The sequence below is a fragment of the Chiroxiphia lanceolata genome, chromosome 5 (genome assembly GCF_009829145.1).
Source record: "Chiroxiphia lanceolata isolate bChiLan1 chromosome 5, bChiLan1.pri, whole genome shotgun sequence".
Lineage (NCBI taxonomy): Eukaryota > Metazoa > Chordata > Aves > Passeriformes > Pipridae > Chiroxiphia > Chiroxiphia lanceolata.
Window position 1 is genome coordinate 43,542,947 of NC_045641.1, and position 26,999 is coordinate 43,569,945.

The 26,999-nt window shown below is 37.1% G+C and overlaps 1 protein-coding gene across 2 annotated transcripts in view; it reads right to left on the minus strand.

The window, feature by feature from the left end:
* KITLG (KIT ligand) overlaps positions 1 to 26,999 on the minus strand; it is a 57,293-nt gene that overhangs the window by 10,619 nt on the left and 19,675 nt on the right. For both annotated transcript variants that reach the window (XM_032689323.1, XM_032689322.1), the window contains exons 2-6: positions 21,289 to 21,402; positions 11,405 to 11,467; positions 6,707 to 6,886; positions 4,649 to 4,811; positions 3,669 to 3,764 (exon numbers count right to left, since the gene is read on the minus strand). In XM_032689323.1, the coding sequence (XP_032545214.1) occupies positions 3,669 to 3,764; positions 4,649 to 4,811; positions 6,707 to 6,886; positions 11,405 to 11,467; positions 21,289 to 21,402 (616 nt within the window). The remainder of the gene's footprint in view (positions 1 to 3,668; positions 3,765 to 4,648; positions 4,812 to 6,706; positions 6,887 to 11,404; positions 11,468 to 21,288; positions 21,403 to 26,999) is intronic.

Below are 26,999 nucleotides of genomic sequence, written 5' to 3' on the forward strand. Positions count from 1 at the left end.
GAGCCATATGTGATTATGATTCAAAGCACTGACTTGATTTTTTTTTTACCATATATGTCTCAAAGGAATTTGAAGTTTACCTCTGCTCAGCTCCAACACAATTACCACAAGATCTTATCTATAAAAATGCAGAGCAGCTCTCACCTGTTCATTAGGGTTTTCCATTAACTACGAAGTTGGAACAAAGGAACAAAGGCACAGAAGGCAACACAAATTGCATTAAGCCACGGGTGAACATTTTCAAATTGTAGTGCAATTACTGAATTAAACTATGGTATTCTTTGCTTAATTAAAAAAGGAGACCTTATTCCTAAAAGCAATCATAGAGATCTCTGTGTTTACACATTCTTTGAGCTTCTTGGTACTGAAAAACAAAGCTAAATTATTATGAGAAAATGATAGGCAAAAATGGAAGAAGGAACTACTGAACTTCTCTTGAAAATATAAAGAACATCATGGCATTAAATTGAGGAATAAATGTTAGTAACAGCTACTAAATTCAAGCTTTGATCAGAGCAATATGAAATTAATCTTATGGGGAAAAAGATAAAAGACTACTATTTAGTGTTTTGTTCAACCACTGAAAGAAGAGATCAGGACTCAAGTCTTCCTATCCTAACGCTTGTTCTTCACACAGGAACCATCTCATCTGAATTCTCTAGACTATGTGAGGTATAATGATCCAGAGAAATACCAGCAAGACTGGGACTTAAACAGTTAAATGGAATTTCAATTGGACTACAGTCATGGAACACAAAGAGAAAAAAAACAAACCTCTTTAAATAAATTGGGAATGCTGGTGGTGGTGTCTTGAGAATTCTATGGAGGAAAAGATGGAGTGGGAACATGCCACAAATCTACATTCAATATTACAGGAATGAAAACAACACTACTGCCATTCAAAAAAAAAAAAAATAGAATAGCATAATTGTTCTATTTTACATTTAGTTGGGCTAAGATTTTTGGTGTAGATATAGTTAAGATTCTACTATATTATCATCCTTTAGTTTTACTGTCGTGTAAAAACAACAGAGTCGTGAAACATGGCACTTTCAACAAAAGCAGGAACAACATTAAGACACATAATTTAGCTTATTTATATACAATTTATATGATAATTATTTCACAAATTATTTTATTAGATGATGCACTTCAGATTTGTCTAAGTTGAATTTAGAATGAGGAGCAGTCCAAGTCATCTGACTACACAGATTTTATTAATAAATTCAAAATTGGTTATTAATCTGGAGGGGTTCTTTTGCAAACACTGAATGCTTCTAAATGCTCTAGAAACTACTAAACTAAAAAATAGCTCAATTTAAAACTATTTAAAATTAAAGAGAGTTATTTTTTAAAAAAATTACTGCAGTTCATGACTGAAGATGTTTTTTTCAGGCCTCCCCTCTTCTCTAAATGTTTTTCTTTTCGAAATTTGAATCTAGTGGTGCTGTCCTGAAAACAGTACTGAAGCCAGGGAACCCTGTGCTAGGGAGTCTTCACATGGGAAATAATAAGGTTTATTCATTGTTGTTCCTTCCAAGAAGATAAGGATTAACTAAAACCAAAACTTCCTCAGCAATAAAGTCAAGACAAAACTAAAATCAGTACTGAAGGCCATTTCAGGGAGTAAAACGGAGATGCCAATAAAGATTTCACAGCTCTCTCCCTGCAAAAAACTCCAAACAAATAACTGTAGTCTAACCAGTGAGCATTCAAGTTAATGTAATTTAATCTGATTATGAGTTCAAACTGTCTCCAGCCCCAGACACGCAGTCCTCATGTCATTTCTACATAAGGCTGTTAACTGATATCCAATTTTCCAATAAATTGCTTAAGAGAATGATAATCAGTTAAAACACACCTGCACAGCATATGGCAGCCAAGCAATTTCTTTGACTTACTGCATTATTTTAATTAGGATTTTTTCCTACTTGATTATCAGTCCCAATTATAAAACAAGATTAATAATCCTGCTTCTGTGCTCTCCTCCACAGTACAGACACAGGTGCCACACTTCACTGCACTGCCCGGCATCCCTCCTGATATTGTACTGGGTCCAAATCCTTTTATCTGAACTACTCCTGTAATCTCTCTATCTGTCTTTTGGCTCCTTGATCCATTCCCATTGCTCCAGGCTGTGGCTGAATATTTTTCCTCTAACAGTGACAGCAAAAATTATCACAAGTTCAGACCCGAGAGAGAAACAGGTATGCATTCTTTAACCTCCTCCTGGTGCCTCACAGTTGGCCCTGAGCTCAGTAAGTTGCTCGCTGAGGTCACAGCTCTGCGACCTCTTGGCAGGGAATCTATGGCAGGGAGGCTTCTCTTTTCCAGAGAGGTAGGCTAGCAGCCAGGAGTTGAGGGTGGTTTTTTATTCCAGCCTTCTACTCTAAGAGTTCTGGGATACGATGACTTAAGACCTTCTCTTAATTAGAAAGCAATCAGGAAGGGCTTCAAATCTGATAGCCTCTGTGAGCCAGCTAAGAGATAGCATGCATGGTGCCAAAAGCCTAGAGAGTAGATTGCACATTCCCAAGAGAAGGAGCATGAGCAGAAACTCAGGCTTAGTAGTATCTGTCCCACCAACAGGACAGATTAGGCTGCCAACAGGCTGTGTCCAACAGGCTACATTAGGCTGCCTCCTTGCACATGATTTCTTATGCACAGGGATTACCAGCCATACGCTTCACCATCATACATTATGATAACATAGATGTTCGTGAAGTGAAAACTGGAAATTGTAAAGAGAGACAGACACACATTGTTATCCTCACGTGTCTGGGAAACAGGAACAAGGAAACAATAGCACGATTGAGCTTTGATCACCATTTCAGAAATCTCTAAGGAAAATCCCCTTCTTTTGTTCACATGGGAAGCTCCAGAGATTATTCACCTTGTTGTACGATGTCACTAAAAGCCCCTGAAATTTCACTGTTTCCTCCCACCTCAGATTCCTACACCCCTTCTGACCTCACGATGGGTAACCTTGAAGCTCTTACATCAACAGTTCTGGGCTCTCTTGACAGATAAGTGACAGATAAGACATATAATACAGTGACTAAGACAGATGAGAAACGTGGAGATGATTATGCAAGAGAGAAAACTACAGCCTGCCAAAAGCATAGTGGCTTTGTCATTGACCCCAACCGAAAGCATACTGATTGTGGAGGCAACCCTACTGCAACTACAGCTAGCAAACATGGGGACTGTCTTCAGGTCTGGTGTAAAACCAGATTGACAGTACTACCAAAATGCAATGTACAGGCAATCTCTTTGTCCATGTGAGTATCCTCAGCTGATTTATAATAGCTATTCTGTTCACTTGGAGCAACTTCCTTTTCAGAGAGTTAAAATGAAGTGTCTGGGACAGCCAAATTTGCTGAGGCCACATGACTAGTGAGACCTCACGACAGCCAAAAGAAAGAGGCCTGCCCTCTTCAAGTTGTAGAGAGCTGTCACATCATTGTAACTCGATAGCATCTATACATTTTGGTTAGATAAGTTCATTGCATTTCAATATGACAGCTGAGAAACACATAGTACACCATTAGGATCATGTAACTTCCCATTAATTTGCACAATTAATGACATTCTTTTCCTCTGAGCTCTCATAAAAATCAGCTACTAGAACAAAATGGAAACACATATATTCAATCACTTGTACTTACTGTTACTGCTAGTGCTACTGCCAATGCTGTCATTCCTAAGGGAGCTGGCAGCAACAGGAGGAAACAAAAATGTGTTTGTGACAGCGACTCTGGAATCTAAATAGAAAATGAGTGTGTCAGTATTATGAAACTTAAAATACAGTTCCCTCTATATAAGATGATGGGCTATAGGGCTACTCTGATGTGGCTATAGGATTGTTTTTCAAAATTGGATGTAGGGCTGTTTATAAAGTGGATTAAGCAAAAAAAGACAGTTTCATTAAGAAGCAGTAGTGTCTACACGCTGAGATGCTGTTGAATAGCTAATCTGGAAAAGCAATTGCTGCAAACAAGCTCTTAGGTTATGGTACTGATCTACTAGTGGTGTAACTGTGCAACTGGATATGTTGCCTTAATTAAAAAGCTAATAGCTGTCACTAGAGACAGTAAAAGAAAAGATAATAAAAAACTTCCTTTTACCGGAAGGATGAGAAAAAACTGCAGGAGCCTAACTCGAGCTTGTTAAAATTTTTGAATGAAGTAAACATGGCCCTTTTCAGTATAGGGGAGATGAATATGAAGACGACTTGAGGTTGCTGCAATTTGCAGCTTGTCCTGTCTTCCTGTTCTTTCAGCAGTGCAATCTTAGGCTCCTTTGCTGCCTTATAAAAACTAAATAGAGCATTAAAAGAAGATAAGAGCAATGTAAAAAGACAATCCAGGATATATTTGGAATGAAAAGAAGCAGAGCGATGCACTGTGAGGTTATCTGGATTATATCAAGGAATGATGCCTCTAGGAATGATGACACTACTTTTTCTGTCACACAGAATTTGCCTTCAAACAGAAATACAACCTTCAGTGTCAGTAGTAATTCTAACTTGCTCTAAAAAAGGTGACATGGAGGTACAGTATCAGAACCTTAGTATCTCCGAAATTCAAGCAAAATCACCCATTTATATCTACTTAAATTCTTTTCCCCAAAACAAGAGCCATCTTACCATTCTCTGGTGTTTCTACTGTTGAAGGCAGAATGCAGTCATTCTTATCCAGTGTGTCTGCAAACTCCTTGTAGACCTCAATGGTACTATTAAAGTGCCTAAAAAAATCCTCAGGAATGAAGCGACCTTCTTCATAAAGGTGACCATTTTCTTTTACAAAATCCTAGCGTAAAATACAGAATTCAGTTTGAAAGAAGGTCAAGAGAGATGTTCATTTCAACACCTCAACAGATGATAAAAATATCCCATGATGACACAAAACAGTTTAAATTTTTAACCTGCAGAAGACCAGTTGGCTGTGTACAATCTTCATAAAACATACAAGTCTTCTGATCTGAGGATTTCAAATTAGCTTTGCAAATAGAAATTAATTATTAATGTAGCGTTGTAAAATTGCCAAGGAATGAAAGACAGTCTCCCATCCTACATTGAAAATGAAGAGATGCTTTTTTAATTCCACTCATTTAAAAAAATACCTTGGTTTCACATTACTTTGCAATGTTTCACATGATTCTTTTAATCTGAACACATGAAAACAACACAATCATTGGTATTGTCATTAAGAGAACAGGGAACAGAATACAATAGCTGAAATACACCACTGCACAGAAGCTGGCTGAGATCCCTGATAATGTACCTAAAAATAAGAGCAGGACTATAAACAAGGAAGCCAATCACTCTGAGGCCTAACAGACAAGTGTGTTATGCCATACTAAACAATAAGATTGAGATCTATGTTAAGATGATTGAGAGTCATCTTTTTTTTTTTCTTTTTACCTGATTCTGGCTTTCATAACAGCTGTTTCTTATGCCAGGACGTCAAATTTGGCCTGGGATTAATCTGTACTCCCAAGAAGGAAGACAGAGGTAAGAATGTGGTTTAAATAAGTCCTAAGGAAAACTTCCTGGTTTTGGCTCCAAAATTATTTTATATTTAATGCTGAAAGTGGTCGACTAAAGATCATTTTTCTCTGAGGAAATCATTAGCTAGTTGTTTCTCTGAATTACAGGATATTTACTTCTCCATTCTACAAAATAAAATTCCTTTTCCCCAACCACATCCCAGCTGAGTGCTTTGAATCATCAAGACAAAAATTAAAAATAAAAAAAAATTATATATACATTGAAGATTTGACAGAATTCAGTTTGAAATGGAAAGCAGGGAATGTCTAAATACTCTCACCAATGTAACGCAAATACATGACAAGGTTACACAGTTTTTGCTCTCTAAATGCACCTGAGTGTTTTAATTCATTTGATTCATTCTGAGTGTTGAAAAGGTACAATTACAACAGCTAAGAATTTAGTTGACAAAAATAAACATATATGGAAGATGAAATTCTTGCTCTAAAGAACATGATAGATTTTGCCTGTTTTATTCAGTGGAAAAAAACTTCAACTACTGAACTTACTTTTAATTACTGATTACAGATATATAAGGGACTAGAAAATTAATTTCCCCCCCCCTTCACACAAGAGAATCAGCTGTCTCTTGAGTGAGACACCTGGAATCCTTCCAGCTGCTGTAGGAATCCAGAAACACATGGAATGGGCTGATATGCTATGGTCTTTGCTGTGCCTTTGTATAAAAAAGTTCATTAAACCGTGGTGAAGCTTACAGAGCTTCACATACTAAGAATATATTAATAGTTTCAACCATATCATCTTTAAATTTACATTAAGATCACTAGCAAAATGAATCATTCAAGCTGGGTACACAAGGAAGATATCTGCTCATTTCAAACAGTCCAGGATGAATGAATTATCCTAAATATGATGGTCATATTTTCGACTATTTAAATAACTGTACACAGGTCATTTTATACACTGTAATTCCCTGTAAGCCATTTTTGTTTGAAGCAAGAGATAACATCTAGCCAATGTTAGAACAGTGTAAACTGTTTCTAAACAAAGTAGGGTTTCAGAGGTACAGGAATAGAAATGAGAACAAATCTAAGGAATCTTTTTAAAAATTTTTAAACTACTACTGAGTACTGCATAACAGAAAGTAAGAATAAAAATATCCAGTATAAAAGCAGAAACTCTGTGTAAGATTACCTTGTTTTTATCAAAAGCAAGGCATGCCATAAGATCATTAATTATCCTTGTGAGATTATTGATGATTGAATAGTTGCTTAAAACATCTGACATATCTGAAATATCTGAAAATTTCTGGAGAAGATTATGCAGACTCCTTGAAAATTCAGGCACCATCAAATGCAACCAACAGTGATCAGGCTGTCAGGGGAAAAAAAGAGAAACAGAGGTAGATTAAATATCAGACTTTTGTAAAAACTGGTTAAGCAGCTCAATGTGCAAAAGTAGATTAGACTGTTCTTTCCAATTTAAATTATCTCAAGAGTCTAAATTAAAATTATTCTTCTTTAGTGTGGCCAACTTTCTCTTCAGTCCTTTTGGTCAAATTTCTATTCTCACTGATACTGACATATTTATGGTTGTCTGTTAAATGACATCTCTTCATTAAAATTCTTAATGAATGCCGAATGTCAGTCTGTTAAGAATTTGAGCCTTGGGACATGTTACTATGAACCCCTAATCCATGGTTTCATTAACCTATTTATTTTATTCAAACACCTACTGCTTTAACAATTTTTTAAACCAGTATCAGTTTTCATTTTATTATTGTTACCTTATATGACTCAGTTAACCCCCAAAGATCCTTGATTTAAATTTCTTCTGGGGAAGGTTTCCAAAAATATTTTGCATGAAATCCTTGTGTGCTTTCATGCACCTTTAAACTAGTTAGCTTAGTTAATTTCTTCTCTTCAGCTTTTTCACTAAATGCCATTACTGGGAACAGTTTCTAGATCTAAACAGTTTCTAGATCTTTTTTTCTCTGACAAAAGGTTTTCAATGACAAAAGCATTCTGTGCAGCCTGTTGCTGTATGTGCCACTGGAATAGAGTTCAAATCCTTTCACTGACACCTATGCAATTAGTTTGCAGAAAAAGTTTGTACAGCTGTTCACATGACTGAAATCTTGTAATTCATCTTGCTGTCTTAGAGGGAGTCATTAACTTCTTTTACTTAGATTTACATAACAAATAGATAAAACAGTGGCCCAACCCTGGAAAAACCCTAAGTCAATATGATCAGCAAAAATACAGGTAATGCACTAGTCACACTGCAACTCTTATCTGGAAATCCCTTCCCAATAAATGCTGAATTTTTACTGGTAAACGTTATGGGAATTTATTCCATATGTGAAGTTATTTTTCCATTGTTGAAAATGTCTTAGGATCATTAAAGCCTTCCAGATACAAAAATCTTGGCCCAACAAAACCTAAGTACTCTCAGTATCACTAAACCAGTTTCCAACTGCTGCCCAGCGCATGGGCATCATCCACCGAATCCATCTCCTGCAATGCATAGCAAATGTTTGGTGATGTATACACTTCTAGGCTTAATCTCATTTTACTCAATTTCTTTAATAAACCCTCATACAGAATCTTTATTAAAAAAAAAAATTATCCACAGGTGTTGTGCTGCTTTGATGTGTAAATGTTTTTGACAAGAAAAAATACACTTCATGTTTTTGAAGAATAATCAGACTATTAGGCTTTCAGGCTTAGAGAACTAAATGTAAATACATTGTTCAGCTCCATTTGACTTTCCACTTCTGTGTATGACTCTCACAAAATGATAACAAGTGGAAAATCAGTGATACCACCTTCTGTAATTATGTCAATTACTTTTTCTTTAAGAACGAAACAAAAAGTGGAATGGATGGCATCTGGCCTGATTCAGCTTCCCTTTTTTCCTTCAAGCATAACAAGGTGAGGGGAGAGATAGAAGCAAATAAATCAGAGAAAGCTTGTTGAAACATATTCCGTTCAAGCAGCATATGTTGTGGAACGTCCCACTGCCACCACAAGAGAGACTGCATTTTTTTTCTTCTGCTTTGGTGTAGGAACACTGACACAGAACTGTGCTTCTCTGAACTGGAAACCCTTTTCCTCTGAGGTTTTGAGGGTGAGCATTCTCCTCTGGCAGGAACTAGAAGCTTGTTGCTTCTCCTAGTAAGCATTTGGCAATTCCAGCAGGGAGTCTATTTTGTTGCTCCCGCGGTTTAGCATGTGTGTGGGCGTCTCCTCTGAACTGTTCTCACCTACAAAGCTGTATTTCATGAGAGCTCTTAAGTTTTCTTTTCACTAATATCAAGCTGTGCAATCACTTGCTACCTCAATACCTACCAAAACAAGTATGAAACTGCTCAAATTGAAAAATTTGATGTTGTTTGCTAGGAGAAATGGAGGTTTAACTCTCAGTTTTTTGTGTAAACTTTGACCAAGATTTACATTTTAGGGAAATTGCAAACCTGACTTCTCTTTTACTTCCAGGTAGCCCTCAGTTAGCTTTTACTTTCTTCACCTATGTAACAGTTTGAAGTTTATATCATCTTCTGAATTCAGCCTCTGCTGCTGTCATCTTTGCCTTTTAACCTGCAGGTTAGACTACACAGTTCATTCTACGGAAGACTACTTTTAAAGCCGCTCAGTTACCTTGAGCTCATGCATAATGCAACAACCCTTCTCATTAATGGATTGGTCAGTCTGTTCCTGTTACATGCACTACACTGGATTCCCGTCTGCTTTGTGTTTACCCTGCCTTTCTACCTCTAGTCATCTATATTTGAGACTTGCTACTTCGGGTACACTATCCACTTTATGCATGCACAGAAGATTGAAATCTATTGAAAAAAAATTGCAGAGCACCATTTCAATCCCTTCAGAGACAAAAAGAAGGGCATTTATTTAAGGCAAAGCTGTGGGTTTCCCAGCTTGCAGGAACCTTGCAGAACTCAAAGCAAAGCCTACTTATTCAGCCAGCCTTTGCTGTGGTATGCATAACACAACCTGAAATTCCCAGAGAGAAATTTGGCAAAGTGGGATGTGAATACTCCTGCAAAGGCATGTGGCCAAGAGCCCAAGAGCCGCATCTCCCATTATGATGACTGAAAGTGGCATACCAGTCAAGGGAACATGGAAATCTCAGCTCTGAACTTCTTCCTATTTATTTCTTGGCTGCTCGTCATAAATGTAAACTGGATCTAAGTTTCTGGATATGACGCATCAAGATGACATGGCATTTAAACTACAGAAAAGAATCTGCATATTGGCAGTCAAAACTGAACAACAGAGAGAGGCAAGAATTAGACAGTGAGAACAGCCAGGACTCATCGCTCGAGCAGGCTGCCTGGCCTTCTTCAGTGACAACCTCTCCAGGAGCGCAGCGGAGGGAGCAGCCTCAATCCAGCCCAACAGCTACTGTGCTCATTCTGGAAGCTGGGGGAACAGCACTCAGGCTATGGCTGCCCTCCACAGATGTGAATCTCATCACATCAGGCACCAAAATCATTGAATTTCGAAAAGCACAGCAGCCAGGGGATGGTGGCAGCCAGTCTTACTTCCTTTTTCTCTGAATATGGGCCATTATAAGAAATGGAAATTTTTCCATTAGTTTTATTTATATAGGATCTAGTACCTGACTTCCATAGCTTTTGTTTTAAAGAGTTTTTCTCTCTAAAGAATAAAGTTTGAACTTTATTCTTTAAACTCTAAGTTTTAGTAAAAGCCTCGAGCTTCCAACAAAACTCTTAACAATTCTACATCTGGCATAACCCTTCATATCCTCACAACTCAGGGCCCTCCACTATCCCTCAGCCTCCTTTTCCTCCTCCCATATTCTTGTTATTCAGGACTGAATATTGCTTCTGGCATCATTCTCCACTGTCAATATGGAATATTGCTAGATTTGCTACAACGTTGTAGGATAGGGTGCATTTTTAGATGTTTATCACACAGGAACTGGACTTTCCTAATGAAAAACTTGTAAGGACACAAAACCAGCTTCTTATATCTAGCAAATGATTTTCAGGTACTGATGTATGTACAATGATTAATTCTTAAGACAGGCACAATATTGTTAAGTTTACTGACAAAATCATCCTTTTCTTACTTTTTTCCTTTCCTTAAAACAATATAGCATTCAGCACAACTTGTATTTTCACCTTGTTTCTTTTTCTCCTTTTTCTTGCAGTGTATGCAACAACCAAGTGAGTATTTACAGTACAGCATTCTAAAATGATTTTTTTGTTAAATTGAGGAAAACCAAAAAATACTTAGTAGATTAAGCAAGAAGATGATATGATTTTAGTAGAAAATGTTATAGAATTTTAAAGTATATAGATGATGCTTATTTAATAGTATCACTATGTATTAAATATGGGATTATACAGAAAGAATAATACAAAGCAGGTTTGAAACCCTAATGTGTTGTTTATTTACTGACGCTACCTTTTGCTGAATTTAGGGTTCTCCTTACTGGCTACTCACTATTTGTTGTGCTTTAATGGCACTTCCACTGGCTGAAACAAGAAGGCCATTGTGTAGTACAATTAGAGAGAACCTACGCAGGAAATTATTGGTAAGAAAAATTAATTTTCAACTGACACAATGAAATAATACTGTAGTTTACTTTTTCCAGAAAAAAAGGTTAAAAAATTTAATATGAAGAAACATTTTTCTAAGATTCCTGTAATTTAAAAGATTTTAAGGGACTATGGGAATCTCTCTACATTTTTTTTTAATAAATACTTGGGAAGCATATGAAAAATTAAATAGCCAACATTTAACTGTAACTTACTAAGCCATGGGACTAGGCACAAAATGTTACAGCCACCACTGCTTCCAGTGGGCTATTTTGTTGGAATTAACTTGAAGTGGTTGTACATACCAGACTATCCATCTTTGGGACATATTTAAGGGTTATCATATAATCATTTGGGAGATTTCCAACCTACAATAAAAAGATAATAAAAATGTTATTACTGACTACACAAAACAACACAATTTCCACTACCATATTCAACAAAAGCTATCAAATATTCAACAAAAATTTTCAGTAATTTGCCAGGTGCAGGTGAAGTTAAAGGTTTGCCTCCAGTAAAGGTGCAGGTAAAAAAGGTTACTTTCATATTCGGTTTCCTGTGGAACCACTATTTACCCTTATTTGTTCACAAGTGAACCACTCTCCACCGTAATATACCCAGCTCTGATCTGATCATGTTCAATGCTACCACTTCCCAGCAGAATTAAAGTCAACAATGTATTGAGGAGTAGTGATCTGAAGTTATTCATTACTAGAGAAACTCTGCTGCATTTTCATCTTTTAATGGCATGTCTTGAAGTGTTTACCTGACAATTTCTACATAACTCCAACCGCTGTAGACAGTAGAGGACACAGAGGTATCTAACCCTTTTTCCTTCAAATAATTTCCAACTTCAATATGCATCTGAACCTAAAGAAATACTTACTTGCCTTGTGGTTAGTTATACACCAGGTCAGAAAAACACTTGTTCACAACTTTAACTTTGAAGTTGTTCCTCCTACTAGTGATGAGCAAAATAATTATGTCATAGCAATGTCCTGGGGCAAAGGAGAACTTCCACACTTTAGCTGAGTGTGGTTTTGCAGATGTGGGAGAGCATGGAGTGTGGTGCAGCAAAGACAAGGAGTGGAAGAAGGGTTCTTGTTGAATTATACAAACCAATCTGCCACAGATGGGATCCAACACTACTGTGAGACACGGTTGAACATCTGGGGAATGTGAAGAGTTGGGAAATGAACAGTCCAACAGTCACTGGACTGCCACAGTCTTCTGAAGTATTTTTTCAAAAAGTTTACCAATAATGTGATGCTTAATGATAGAGTAAATCTATTTTCTTTTGTATCAGTGAAAGATTCAATTAATGTTTCTCATCCTTGTTTGAAATCCATTTACTCAAAAACAATACGCACAGACATAGATCCTCTGGTGCAAAAGCATTTTTACTTCAGGTTAAAGATCATTCTGTTATGGTGATGGTTTTGATTTTGCTGCTATAGCAACCAACACGGGGATCTTTTTTTTCCCCTGTGCAGTTTTTAGGTAATATTTTTTTTGACAAAATATAATGTCTGATTTGTTAATTAAAATTTAGTTTCAAATAAATAAAAATTAAAACAGCTATTTCAAAATATTATGGTTCCAGAAATGATCAAGGACAATACTTATGCACAGTCAAACACAAGTGAATTCCAAGTATTTTTTTTTTTTATTTATCTGGGCTAAGTCACAGCCTTTCAGTTCAGTCTCACTTATCTTTCTCCTACATCTTTAAAAAAAGCAGTTGTTCTACAAATGATCCTGGTAAAATTCTTTCCAGATATAAGTTTTTTCTTTTTTTTTTTTTTTATACCTACAGATTCCCAAAGCATCAATTCCAGAAGTGTCATTAAATTTTCTGTATTTCTATTTACCTGAAATTTTGAGGAGTTCATTCAAAACGCTATAAATATTGAAAAATATTTGTTCTCTCTTTAGAGCATCTGATTTATTCTAAATCCTCATCCAAATTTTTTGTCTATTTTTCCTTTTTCTAAAAATATGGCATCATGACATACTAATGGGTAATCCAGTTTTTTTTCTAGCTTCCTTTGCGTGCCTAGAGAGGTAGGATTAGCAGCGCTTCAAGCAGCATAGATAGTGAAGATGCTACTCTATGTGTGAAGTTTCCCATACTCACTCTAGAGGGATTCCATACTTAGCAATATCAGCAAAACCACTGCTCTGTAAGAAAGGTCACTGGAAGATTAAATTTGTTCCATATCAATGAACACTACAAGAATTGATATGCATTATGTATACAATCTACTTTCATGGCATGAAAGCCTGCGAAACACTTTCCATGCATAGTTAAAAAAATTGAACTGCCCAAGAGCTCAACTTCTCAATCAAAGCTGGAGAATACAGCTCAGCCTCAGACATTTTTTTCCTTGACAGACTGTGAATCAGGAAAGATATTTTTAAATTTACTACTAAAACTGAAAATCACTGGGGAGAGCATGTCAAAGACAAAATATATGCCCTGCCTCAAGGTGGAACTTGTTAGTTTTATCGACTAAACTCCACATCAGGTACTCTGCTGGTAAATGATGGATCTCAGTCAAAGTGAGAGAGTTATACTTGTGTCTCTCTTGGACTTCCTAACTCATACGCAGAAAATAGGATAAAGCCCCTGATGCAAGAGTGAAGGATATGTCTGTACTAAATCTGCGCATTTTGTACTCTCTTGCTTTCCTGAAATGAATCTTGACATTTCGTTGAACGCTAGCCATCATTAGTGAGCTGCTGAAATACTCCTGAAAGGAATGAAAGCAGTCTGCATAGCCACTCAGTGCAAGGTGCCTGGCTGCTGAGGCTTCCACAAGGAGCAGATGATGAGGGGGTTCTGACCTGCTGGAGCAAGGGTGGTTGGAAAACGACTGTCCCCTGAAACTCCCTGCATCCTTGAATGGCTTTTCTATTAGTTTCTCTACTCAACTCCTTAAGTACAGTGACTAATTCTGGGGGCCATAAAACACCTGCCTGCATGACTTACCTAGGTTTAAACAGAAGTAACACTTTTGATGATTATAGAGAACATCAACAGATAACCTTGGAAAGGAATGCATAGAACTAAAGGAATTCTGCATTGCAGTTAAAATGTCACAATATCTTTATCTGATTTAGTGTGTATGTGTGATTGTAGAAATCCTATTAGGCTCTGAGAAAAGGTGAAGAGCAGAGAATCCACACTTATGTCTTCAAATACATATAAAACCAACACTAAGTGCTATATTCCCAGCTGTAACGAAATCTCAAACTCAGGAATGTAAGATTACTTTTGACATAGAGACATCTGAATATTTAATACAGCACTGTTAACATTGCATAACTCAAATATGCTTTAAAAATATGCTTACAATCACATAGATGGGGAAAAGAAAAAAGGATACAAAAGTGATTTGGGTTCCATAAACTACTCTTTCATCGCAACAGCAGAATTAAGAGAGATGACCTATCTCTGCAGTCACATGCTTTGAAATGAGGGCTACTGTTCTGGCAACTTCTCTTTATTGTGACTGTTCTGAAAATTATAAATAGACAAGCATATATGTCATTATTTTTTTATACATATTTCAAAGATAAAGGAAGTAAATAAAAGTTACCATTTCCCATTGCCAGTGTTTTCTTTTTTTACTCTGAGGCATATGATGGGAAAAAACATACTATGCTTTTGAATATCCTTTCTACCTCCCATTTCTCTCTACTTGTTTCCCTTTTCTTATTCTTTTCATGGAATCTGAGAATGGTTCGGGTTGGAAGAGACCTTAAAGATCATTTAGTTCCAACCCCTCTGCCATGGACAAGGACAATTTCATTAGACCAGGTTGCTCAGAGCCCCATCCAACCTGGCCTTGACACTGCCAGAGATGGAACATCCATAACTACTCCAGGTAACCTGTTCCTGTGCCTCACGACCCTCACAATAAATAATTTCTTCCTTATATCTAATCTAACCTGTCTCTCTTTCATTTTAGAGCCACTCCCCCTTGTTCTATCCCTAAATGCCCTTGTCAAAAGTGCCTCTCCAGCTCTTTGCACTTCTCTGTCTTCCTTACTGCATCCCAGGCTTTTCTTTTCCTGCAGTAGCTTCCACTCTCTCTGCTTCTATCATCTCTGCAATCTACTCCATCTCATTTGTTAATGAAACAGTTAATAAAATCTTCATCATTTGGCTTAAGACAACATGCTAATGATTTCCGTTCACACTTCTTACAGTCACACTGGCAGGTTATTTGCAAGATAACAACACTGGATAATTTTTTACAACCCCTTCATGCATGAGAGTTAGATCCATTTTAAAATAAATATCAAATGTTGCAGAGAGTGTAAAGTACATATTTACAGCAAAGATGTAATGTGAAAGCAAAGTATTTGAAACAGCATGTCTCAAACAAGCAACCTGGTCAGTAAATGCTGACTGTTATTTGGGCTTCCAACATTCAAAAGTAGAAAATTGCTTTAGAGAAGTAAATCATGAAAGAAGAGGTATCTTAGATTTAGTTGATGGACAAAATCAAAATATCTAGATATATTCTATACATACTGCAGAGCTCAGTGACAATTCTATTTATATGTAGGTTTGATATTAATATTTAACAAATATATATACAACAGATTCCTAATTCTTATGCAAAATTTAAGTCACAATTACAGCGATGCAGCTTTCTCCTGACTTACTGTGCTGAAAAGAACAATGGGGACAAGCTTTATTGACAGGTGCTGCAATTACAGTTTTATAATACAGAACATTTGTTCATCAAGTAATGTGTTTCCCTCCAGACATCTTCATTAAAAAAGAAGCAGGAGTTCAAGTGATTAGTAATGCAGAATGAATAGTCTCTAAATACTTTCATTCTGTATAGGTATGAAATTGCGCTCTTTAAAAGTTCTCACTATTAAAAAACAAAAATGATTGTTCAGTTGTTCTTTGCTTCTTAAAATCATTTTACTTAGGGCATATTCTTCATATGACAGAATTATATTACATAGATGTTAATAAATTTAATCTTACAGAAAATACAAGTCACTTTTTTAAGAACAGATACCAGTCTGGTTTGGTAAACCTTATTGTTATTGAATTTGCTCCTTCTTTATGATTCTATCTTCTGGTGTAAGTCTAGGATGATGCTAGTGAAAATCCAGATTAAGACCACTGAAAACAAGTTACGCCACACATCTGTCCTCAATTTATTACTCAACACAAAGTTGATTAGGCAAATGACCCACATTTTCAGGCACTGCACAGCATGCCTTATTTATTCTCCGATAGCTTAGGCTTAGTAGACATCCCTGGTCTATATTCACAGGGCATCTTGACTGAGGCATGTACTTCTCATATCCCTATAATACAATACAGCTGAGCAGAACACAGTCACAGCCATGCTGAGGACTTTCTAAAAGCAATGACGGGGGTTTACAGTACTTGGAAGAAGCCCAGTACCAAATAAAGGAAGGCCAGGTTGTAGGGAATTGTGGCACTGTTTTGAAAACTGCAGGTACGCTGCAGTAGGAATAGGGAAAAACATAGCAGGAATAAGAGAAATGAGGGACATGGATTCATGCTGCAAAGAATTTTAGCAAAGATAGGAAAAACACGAGAATCTGCCTGGAGTACATCAAGGAGCATCTTTCCTACGGCCACAGTGTAACAGATACCACGGATATGATGAGAAGCTGGTACGAGAGGGCAAACTGAACATGTGTTACAACAACACAGGTAGTGTTAATAGTACCTTTGAAGATAAACCCAAGAAGCTTGCCACTGAGACTGAAAAAAAAAAGGGAAGAACAGCTTGAAGGAAATAAGAAGATAAAGGGTCAGAGCAGCAGGTTAACAGATAGAAGGGTAAAATTACGGAAGTCAAAGATAGAAAAGACTTTTCATGGACTGGATTTTTATCCACCAAGAATTTGGAAGAAAAATGTACTTATATGGACAGAGAGCTACAAAAAACCCCACATTTTTCCTATTGTGACAGGAAAAACAATGAAGGTTTAAAAAGTGAACTCAGAAGGGTCTATGAAGTATCAAGAGAAAAGGTCCAGGGAACACTAATATTCTGGAGACACAAAGAAATCATAATCTACCTTAGTGGAGAATTCAGACCAAACTGAATCTAGGCTGATATCTAAGAATTTGTGATGAGACAGAAGGAAGAGAAGCCAATATCCTAAGCTAAATGATGCAATTTGCACACTGCTGCCAAACAGATAGTTCACTGCACACAGATATGGGACTGTACTCATGACTGTGGACAAAAAGGTTTAAAGAACATGACAGTCTGTCTGAGAATAAAGCATTTAGAAACAACTATTGTATCACTGCTGGCAAGTGTGATGGAGTTTGTGGATAACATCACAATAAATTATGAGCAATAATTTTACACATAACCTTCTCTGAAATCCTCTGCGCTACAACTTGTTCTCAGTGTGAAAGAGGAGGATATTTTTTAAAGACACTATGTTGTACTAGCACAGGTTCTTTGGATCAGCAAAGAAATAAGACTTTCAAAGGCCAATAGGATCTCCAGTCAGAGGGAAAGTCTGTGAATCTAGTCTACATGGACTTCAGTAAAGCCTTTGATACTATCTCCCACAGCATTATTCTGGGGAAGCTGGTAGGTCATGGCACTCTTTGTTGCGGTGAAAACTGGTTGGATGGCCAGGACCAGAGAGTGGTGGTGAATGGTGTCACATCCAGTTGGCAGCCAGTCACTGGGGATCAGCCCTGTTTAGTATCTTTATTGATGATTTGGTCAAGGGGATCAAAGACATTCTCAGTTCACAGACGACACTATGTGGTCGGGTCGGCAGGATGATCTGCTGGAGGGTAGAAAGGCTCTGCAGAGCGATCTGGACAGGCTGGATTAATGGGCCGATACCAACTGCATGAGGTTCAATAAAGCAAATTGCCAGGTCCTGCGCTTGGGTCGCAACAACCCCACGTAGAGCTACAGGTTGGGGGAAGAGTGGCTGGAAAGTTGCCTGGAGAAAAAGGACCTGATGGTGCTAGTTGAGAGCCAGCTGAACATGAGACACCAGTGTGCCTAGGTGGCCAAGAAGGCCAATGGCATCCTGGCTTGTATCAGCAATAGTGTTGCCAGCAGTGATTGTCCCCCTGTACTTGGCATTGGTGAGGCCACACCTTGAGTGTTGCATCCAGTTCTGGGCTCCTCACTTCAAGGAAGACATTGATGTGCCAGAGCGTGTCCAGAAAAGGGCAATGAAGCTCGTGAAGGCTCTAGAGAGTAAGTCATATGAGAGGTGTCTGAGAGGTTGTTTAGCCTGGAGAAAAGGAGGCTCAGGAGAAACCTTATCACTCTCTACAATTATTTGAAAAGAGGTTGTAGCAAGATGGAGGTCAGACTCTTCTCCCAGACAACTCCCAGAACAAGAGGAAATGGCCTCAAGTTGCACAAGGGGAGGTTCAGGTTAGACATAAGGAGGAATTATTTCACTGAAAGGGTGGTTAGGCATTGGAATGAGCTGCCCAGTGAAGTGGTGGAGTTGCCATTCCTGGAAGTGTTCAAGAAACATCTGGACACCACACTTAGTGCTACAGTTTAGTTGGCTTGGTGGTGTTTAGTTGAAGGTTGGACTTATCTTAAGAGGTCTTTTCCAACCTTAATGATTCTAGGATTCTAATAAAGAACCCAACCACATATGGGTGCAATATCTAATTTTGAAGATACACGTCATCAGAATGTCATTCCTTAATTCAATGAGTATATTGTGTTTCGAAAAGCAGAAGTGGTGCAAAACTTTTATTGCAATTTACATGAGTTGTAGGGTCTCCTGAACCATGTTTTTAAGCAATATAATGTTAGAGTCCCTATTATATGTACTAAGGAAATAGTACATATAGCATAAAATATTGTACTTGCTGCAAAATGATGTGATCATTCAGTATTCTCTGTGTACTTCTCCCTTCTTGTATTTACACTGTCAGCTAATGATATTTTGTTTTAAAAGTATTTTAAAACTTATTATATATTTTTTTCATTTCATTCTCAGTGTCAAGTTGTCATGGTGTAGAATTTCAAAAGAAAATGACCAATACCTACTACAGTCACATTAAGTGAAACAAAGAGTTCTTATACAAAACTGAAGGTACTAAACTTATTTTCACCTTATCTTTTCAATTCTCAAGTGGCTTTATTGAAATTGTTTCTGCAAATATTAATACAGACAAAAGAGGGAGACAGACTTTCCTCAAAACCTTCTCTAACAACTCAAGAAACTCAAAACAAAGACAATCCATGTGTCTGGGCTTTGTATTTCCTGTATCTCTCTGTTCTTTCTCCAATTCAAAATATCTTTGAACTTGCTAGTTAACTTCATCCAAATTTTGCATTTGGTAGGAAGATCTGAAAGGTATGGGTCTAAGTCACGAGAAGGACCATACAGCATCCTCATGGAGGAGCATCTGGAGGAGCTCAGCCCTACCCCACTCTGCTCAGGGTTGGCAGCAGAAGCACAGTGTAACCTGGACAGTTGGCAATGGTTTTCTTGCAGGATATGCAGCACATACACCATAACAATCACCACACAAAGTCCTTTCTGCCCAGCCAGCAGCCCAAGCAAAAGGGGCTATAAATCCAGCAAGCACTGGTAGGCTCCATGCCTCGGGGGCATGGGAGGGAACTAGTCACCATGCTGCATGTGGAGAGCTAAGAGGGCATGTGGAGAACTAAGAGGGTATGTGGAGAACTAAGAGGATATGTGGAGGGTAGGGGTATGAAATAATAATGCTGTGGGGATATGTACAGGCAGTGCAGCTGCTGGACTCCAGAAGATGACGTAGGAAGACGATTTGAAAAAACACAGTCAAATTAAAGACTAACCTAATTTTTACAAGATTAGGTTTCCTTTAGAATTTATCTCAAGAGCAAAGCTTGTTCAAAAGCAAAGGTTGTCCAAGCTACATGCAAATTTTTTGTAACCTGTATTTATACACTCTTAAGTTTAAATTGTACTAAAGGGAAAGTTAGAGCACTTGTTCTGAGGACACTTAAGTGACAAAAAGTTATTGATAACCCTGCACTGCACAATTTCACCAGCTCTCACAGGAATTCTTTTGTTCTTGCATGCTTTCAACAGATTTACAAAACTTAATACTCTTCCAACAGATGAAATATTATCTGGAATAAATATGCCAGTACTTCAAAATTCTGCCTAAAAAGACTAATTTGAAGCACTAAGTAAGCATTCGAGTAAGACTATAGAGTATCCCTAGAGATTTACGCTATGTGCCAATATGTATAAAAATGTTCAAAGAAGAGTTAAGAACACTGCGCTGGCAACAAATGCTAGGGACTCCAATTTAGGTGTTTGATAATAATAACACTGGTGTTGCAACTCTTCCCACAATGAAACAAAAATTTTCAGCTAGATTCCATATGTAGATAAAGATATGCTTTTTAAGTGTTCGGTGTGTGTTACTTCTTAAAAACTTTGGTATTATATCCCACACTACTGCAAGTTAGCATAATTGCTGACTTCAGTGGAGTTAAATACCAACTGACATCAAAAGAAGATGTAGTTTTTCAGGTTAATGTAGCAGTCAATTAAGTAGTTAAAATCTGCTTAAATGAATTCAGTTCTTATATGAAGCTGCGAGTCCTTTAGACTTAAACTTCTGGGTACAGTAAGTAGAGAAACATTTAACGAGTGTAACCCACTCACACCTAAAGGCTGCAAAAGCTGTTCAATCATTATTGTCTTGATTGCTACAATGTTGTCTAACATCACACTAGTTTTACATATGGCACTAGTCTCATACACATGAAGTAAAGACTTTTGGTTCAATTCAACTAGTTTGCCACCAGTCTGCTCCACACAAATCAGTAGCACACAGACAATCATCTTTCATCTGCCTGGGAAACAATCTGATCTGAAAGAATGTTTGATGAAATTAAGGCTGTTGACAATTTTTATTGAAGTTTGGAGTCAGGAAACCACATATGTACATACACTCCGTCTTGGTCAAGGTCATGTCCTCAATGAACACTGAAACTACCCTCCAATCTTCGCAAAAAAGGTTTTGTTCAAGTGACAGATGTTGATGGATTAGTTTTTCTTTTAATATGCCACCGGTTCTAATATAGATTTACTAACTTCACTTAGAAATATGTGTCATTAGACACTGATTGTTTAACATAAAGAATAATTTAAAATAAAAGCTACTTACCAATTTTGCAATGTCATTCACATCATCTGTGACTGGATTCCCGCAGGAACTCTGGGCTTTGGCAAGAGGATTAAGTAGGAGTAGTTGAAGACAAAAGCAAGTGATAATCCAAGTCTATTTAGTAAAAAAAAAAACAAAAAAAAAAAAAAAGAAAGGAGACAAGAAACCCCAAGTAAGCAATCGCCAAATGTGAAGTAACTAGAGATTGTAGTAAGGTTTTTCATATATGAAATCTAGATGCAACAATACTCTTTATCTTTCACAAGGACATACTCATAACTGTATAACATAATCTTCATGGCATGAATCCATGGAAATGCACTTAACTGATCTTTTCTGGAAGCAACTATCTTTAGAATCTTTGAAGTAATAATGGAAAATTTGGTATCGAGCCATCAGATTACTTGCACAGGATCCTGCTTAGTTTGAGTTTTTGTAAAATTTTCAGATACCAAAGAATAGAAAGATATAAACCGTCGTGACAGAAAGCTCTGGAATAAACTTTGCAATATTCTTTATCAACAAAATAAAGTTGACTAAATGCTTGTCATTCACTTGACAATGTATTCGATAAATCTGCATCTCTAATGCGATAATGGTTGATAAGGAACAAAATTATACCAGACCACAGCAAGATAAAAGGAGAAAGTTCATAATCATAGCCATTTCATTTGAGTACTTAAACTGCAAGCAAACCCACTACTGGACTCTGCCCAAATACTGAGATCTCAAGTAGCACTGCAGTACATTTTCTCCAAGTGACATACCCTGGTGTCTCAGAAGTGCCAGCTTGGCTTTGGCACTACATTCCCCTCCTAAATCCAATTAGAAACAGCAATGTAATGTACTCACACAGGCTTGCGAGACTCAGCCAGAAAAGTACCAGATAACTAGCTGTGATCCACCTGGGTGTCTCCTTGGCTACACTGCCTGAACTTCCTTGCCTTCTGTTGTTCCTTGTGTTTCACTGGTTTCCCACAGAGTCCTGTGCCAAGTTTAAGCTGCAGATCTTTATTTCCAGAATGTTAAAGCATTTAAGCTATGGATAATCAAAAGTTGCCTCAGGTTGTGAAGCTTTTTGTGCCAGCTGACTGAAGCTGTCAGCAAAAGCGGATGATGGTGTACATTTATGGCAAGTATGGAATTTGCCTGTGCAGGTTCCTCAGCCTCCATGAGGGAAGGACTGAGATCAGACTTTGCTTTTACACAAACCATGATACATTTCAGCCCCTTCTGTTCCCTGTGACAGGTAAAAACCACCAGGTCTCTAGCCTTACCTTCATACACTATCCAACCTTTCAATTTAAGACCAAAACAAATGAAACAACATAGACAAACTTTCTAGGAAAACAAGAAAAAACCCACAGATTAAAAAGATAAAGTATCATTATAGTAACCTAGAGGGCCTAAGAAAGTATGATAATAAAGATCGGTCAGGAACTACATAAACTTCACAGAACAGTGCCAGGCACTTTACCTAAAAGAGTTTCAAGAGTAATCTCTCTTGTATCTCTTAGATCTTGTATCTATTCTACAAGTAAAACTGGTCATTTGCTTTCCTAGGATACAGCTTCCTGACTCATTTAGTTAAAACCACTGTGGGCTGTTGGTGGAAAAGACAATCCAGCCTCCTCTCCCTACTTCTTTCCCTGGCACTGATGAGATGGTTTAGTCAGTTATAGCAGGTGGATAACTTCCATTTTTGTCTTCCTGTAGTATTTTTCAGACAGACCAGCTTTCTGATCCAGATAACTGAGACAGCCAAAATGCTCTGTTAAGGATGGGACAAGCCAGGACTGGCCATTACAGTGGAGCCTGCATTCGGCTTTCCCTAAACTACCTGCAGGCATACACAGGACATACACAGAAAGAAATCAAAAACATTCCAAGCAAAGTGCCCATTCAATATGCAACATGTTTTTTGAGAATGTCTCTTGCTTCAACAAAACTAGCATTTAGAAATACTTCTATTTTATATTTGTACAAATAATTACGGAGCATAATTCCCTGTGTGAAGAATTGAGAATAATTTACAGTTTTTCTCACAAAATCTCTGTATATCTTATGTATGCAAAGCTTTGTATTTATACATATATGAACAATCTGAGCTCTGCGGAGATTCAACAAAGATGCTGCTAGTCTCTGAAAGGATCTTTGAGAGCTCCTTGAAGTGTATAAGAGGTCAAAGCTGTTTAAGAACTATCTTGAAGTGGTCAGAGAAACACGTCCCTCTCCTCATATAAGATCCAGAATCACAGAGGAAACCAAAGGGGACCTCATGTTGACAGACTATCTCTTCATTCACAGTTTTTGGAACTAAATTGTTGGAAAAAGGCAAGAAGTTAATGACAACCAGTTCCAAAATTAACTACACTGTTTTCAATAATAAAAACCCCTGTAGTTCTACTTTCAGAGTTAAACAGTACGCTAGCAGTTACACTCAGTTGCCCTGTTGAGTTCCTTGGAAATAGAGTTCATACCAGAAACTGATAATTTCTTTATTGGGTTCCTCAATACTGACTAGTAAGTAAAGATGGGATTTGCTCTCTGACTTGTGTCATAGTCATAGGATGATGTTTAGCTTAATAATCAAATAATCAAAAAGTAACAAAACTCTTTAACTAGAAATAATTTTTCACCAGATCAACCGAGTAAGATTAAAATCTGAAAATAAAGCCAGAACTTTGATATGCATTGTAAATTTTCATACTTCTGAATCTAAAGACAGTCCACACATGAAGCTTAAAATCACTACATATTTTGTAATTATGCAAATCAATAAGAATACATTTTCCCCCATGTAAATAATAGGATTTAAAAACATAGTAATTTTATAACTACTATTAAAACCAAATGATTTGTAAATTTTGAGATTTGAGGTTTTTCTTGCTTATTTGCTCCCTGTGTCATCCAACAGGAACTGAAAATCTTCAAAATACTGCTAGTTTCAACATGTCTATTATCCAAAATCCTTTATTTATTTGCACTTACAAAATATTTATATTACACATGCCTTCAGGCGTGTTGTACGTAAAGATGGTACAGATCAAAGAGCTAAGCTATTTTTGCTATATTTACTAATGACCAAACCTGCTGTTTGAGCAAAACTTGAATAGACTGAATTAAATCAAGGACAGAACAAAAGGGAACCTTAAACAATAGCTTTATAAATAGAGATGCCAGTTTCATACTTTACTAAGCATAAATAAAAGTTACCCACACAGCACTCACAACAGATTTCCATACGTAATTACCTCTAAGTTAACAGGATTTTTCAAAGTTGCCCTCAGGATTTAATCACACATCATATATTAGTATTAAATTGAAGAACTATGGCAGACAGGAGGCAGGCCCATATATCAAAGGGTCTCTTCCTATTTTTGGCTCAAAAATTATTTAATTTTTCTTAGATCCTGTAATCTCTTAAATACTGAATATTTAATTTTGTGAAAGGGAAAAAATCATGATTAGACTGAAAAGGATAATTAAAACCGAAGACTTCCAATATACACATTTGATAATTCTGAAAATGATTTGCACTATTGCTTGTAAGCCACAATGTAGAATTTCAGGAAATAGCATTTTAGAAGCTTAGCTGCCATTCAATATGTTGAAGGCTATCCTTTCAGATGTAAACCAACATCCTTTTCATTTATATTCTTCATTTACCGTCTGAAGTGTTGACAAACACTGCTGAATGAGTGGTTTAGCATCTCTTTCATAGAGTATCAAAGATACTCAATCAGCTGGTTAATGTTCAGCTAATTCCTTAAGTGGGAAGTAACAAGGGGAATACCACATTACTAAATAAAATAAATATTGGAAAGTTTGGACATTGCCAAATATCTAGTTTGTTCTGATAATGATTCTAATCACAACTAGGGAGGGAGAAATCATATAAAAAGGGAAATAATAAACCACAAAGAGCACTAAACATAGGGAAAGGTAATAACTACACAGATGAATGGGTTCTCCATTATAAAATTTCTTGCATTTAAGTCATATTAGCCACAGAATTTTTCAGCCTAGTTTTCTGAGCAAATCAGCCAATTAACCACAACCAAGCCATGGCTGCAGTAGGGTTAGCTGACAACGTGGAAAAACATTTAGCCTGGGCCAGGCTTCCAAATTTATTTTTCAATTTTGTTAATGCTGGGGTAGCAAAATCTCTTAATATCAGCTCATCAGAAAGCATTTGCACGCTGCTGTGCTGAGGCACAGCTTGTGAACTTCTGCCACAGGCAACATCGGTTGGTCAGTCATGGATAGCTAACAATGTTCAGACTTATGCCTCAAAAAGCCTTTTGTAAGGAGATTCAGAGAAAATGAAAATAGCAAGAAAGATATTTCTCATCTTCTTTTTTAAAACCACACAGCACTGCAATGCGTAAACGCATAGTAATTCTTTCCTACACCTACTAATCTATTTACTTATTTAGCTGTGATAGGGATTAAATAATAAAGGTCATGGAAGAACTGTCTTTAACCAATTAAGAAATTAACTGTCAGCATGAAAAATCTTAAAATGAAAGAAAAGTATTTATACAGAATGTAATCCAATTCCCATTTTCATGGTATACAATGATACCTTCACACCTGCAAATGACAGTGGTAACCCAATACATTTTAGGCTGTGCCTAAATACTACTTAAATACTAGACATTGCTCAAGTGCCCCAAGAAGTGAGTTAAGTCTGGAAAAAGAAGCCACCCACCCATGACCACTGGAAGCAGTGAAGTATTTTGACAACCACATTTGGAACTGGCAGTGTCCCTACACACTCTCAAGTACCCAGAGGAGTAGCTGAAGGAATCACTGTGTTAACACTGAGTTACACACAGTTGAAGCATTAAGTCTAGTGTACATCCACTGTCCATCAAAAGACTGGCACTGGTTTCACCAAATATAATAGCCTATCAGCTAGGGTGCTCACTAACAAGTGTCAGGCCTGGGTTAAGATTCCTATAACTAAGGTAATTCCAACTCATGGGAGTTGGACTCTTTTCCTCTGGAATCTACCTTCTTATTACCATAGAATCATTTAAGTCAGAAAAGACTTCTAAGATCATCAAGTCCCGCCATAACCCCAGCACTGTCAAGTCCACTGCTGAACCATATATCTAAGCGCCACATCTACACATCTATCACTGAAGCTACTTTCCTATCTATGATGGCTTTCTGGATAAAAGGGGTAAACTAGGTGTACACTGGTATTCCCATTCCTTATTTTTTAGAACATTTATGCATTTTATACTATCAACACAAAACACAGAAAAAAATACATGTTTACTGAACAGGTATCAGGTTTATGTGTATCCTTGTCCCACACATGCGCTCCCATTGGGCACCTTAACTTCTGGAAAGCTCCCCAGTCACCATGTGAGTTTTCTTGAACAACATTTTAGCAGTACATTGAACAAAACATTGGCTAGCTCCATTTCAGTGAGTCACTCTGCTGGAGTGAGACACCTAAAAATCTCTGGATCAGACCCTACATGCTTTATTATGATTACAAAATACAGTTGCATACTTTTCTGGTGACTGATACAACTCCTTTTTTCTTAACGATGATATATAGTAGAGAGTATGATGATAAAATAAGCAGTGTAGTATAAGAGCAATTTATTTAGGTTCTGATTTAAACACAGCCTATAGAAATGCTAGTCACTCTTTCTCATAGTAAGTTTTGGAGTGGATTAGATGAGATATAC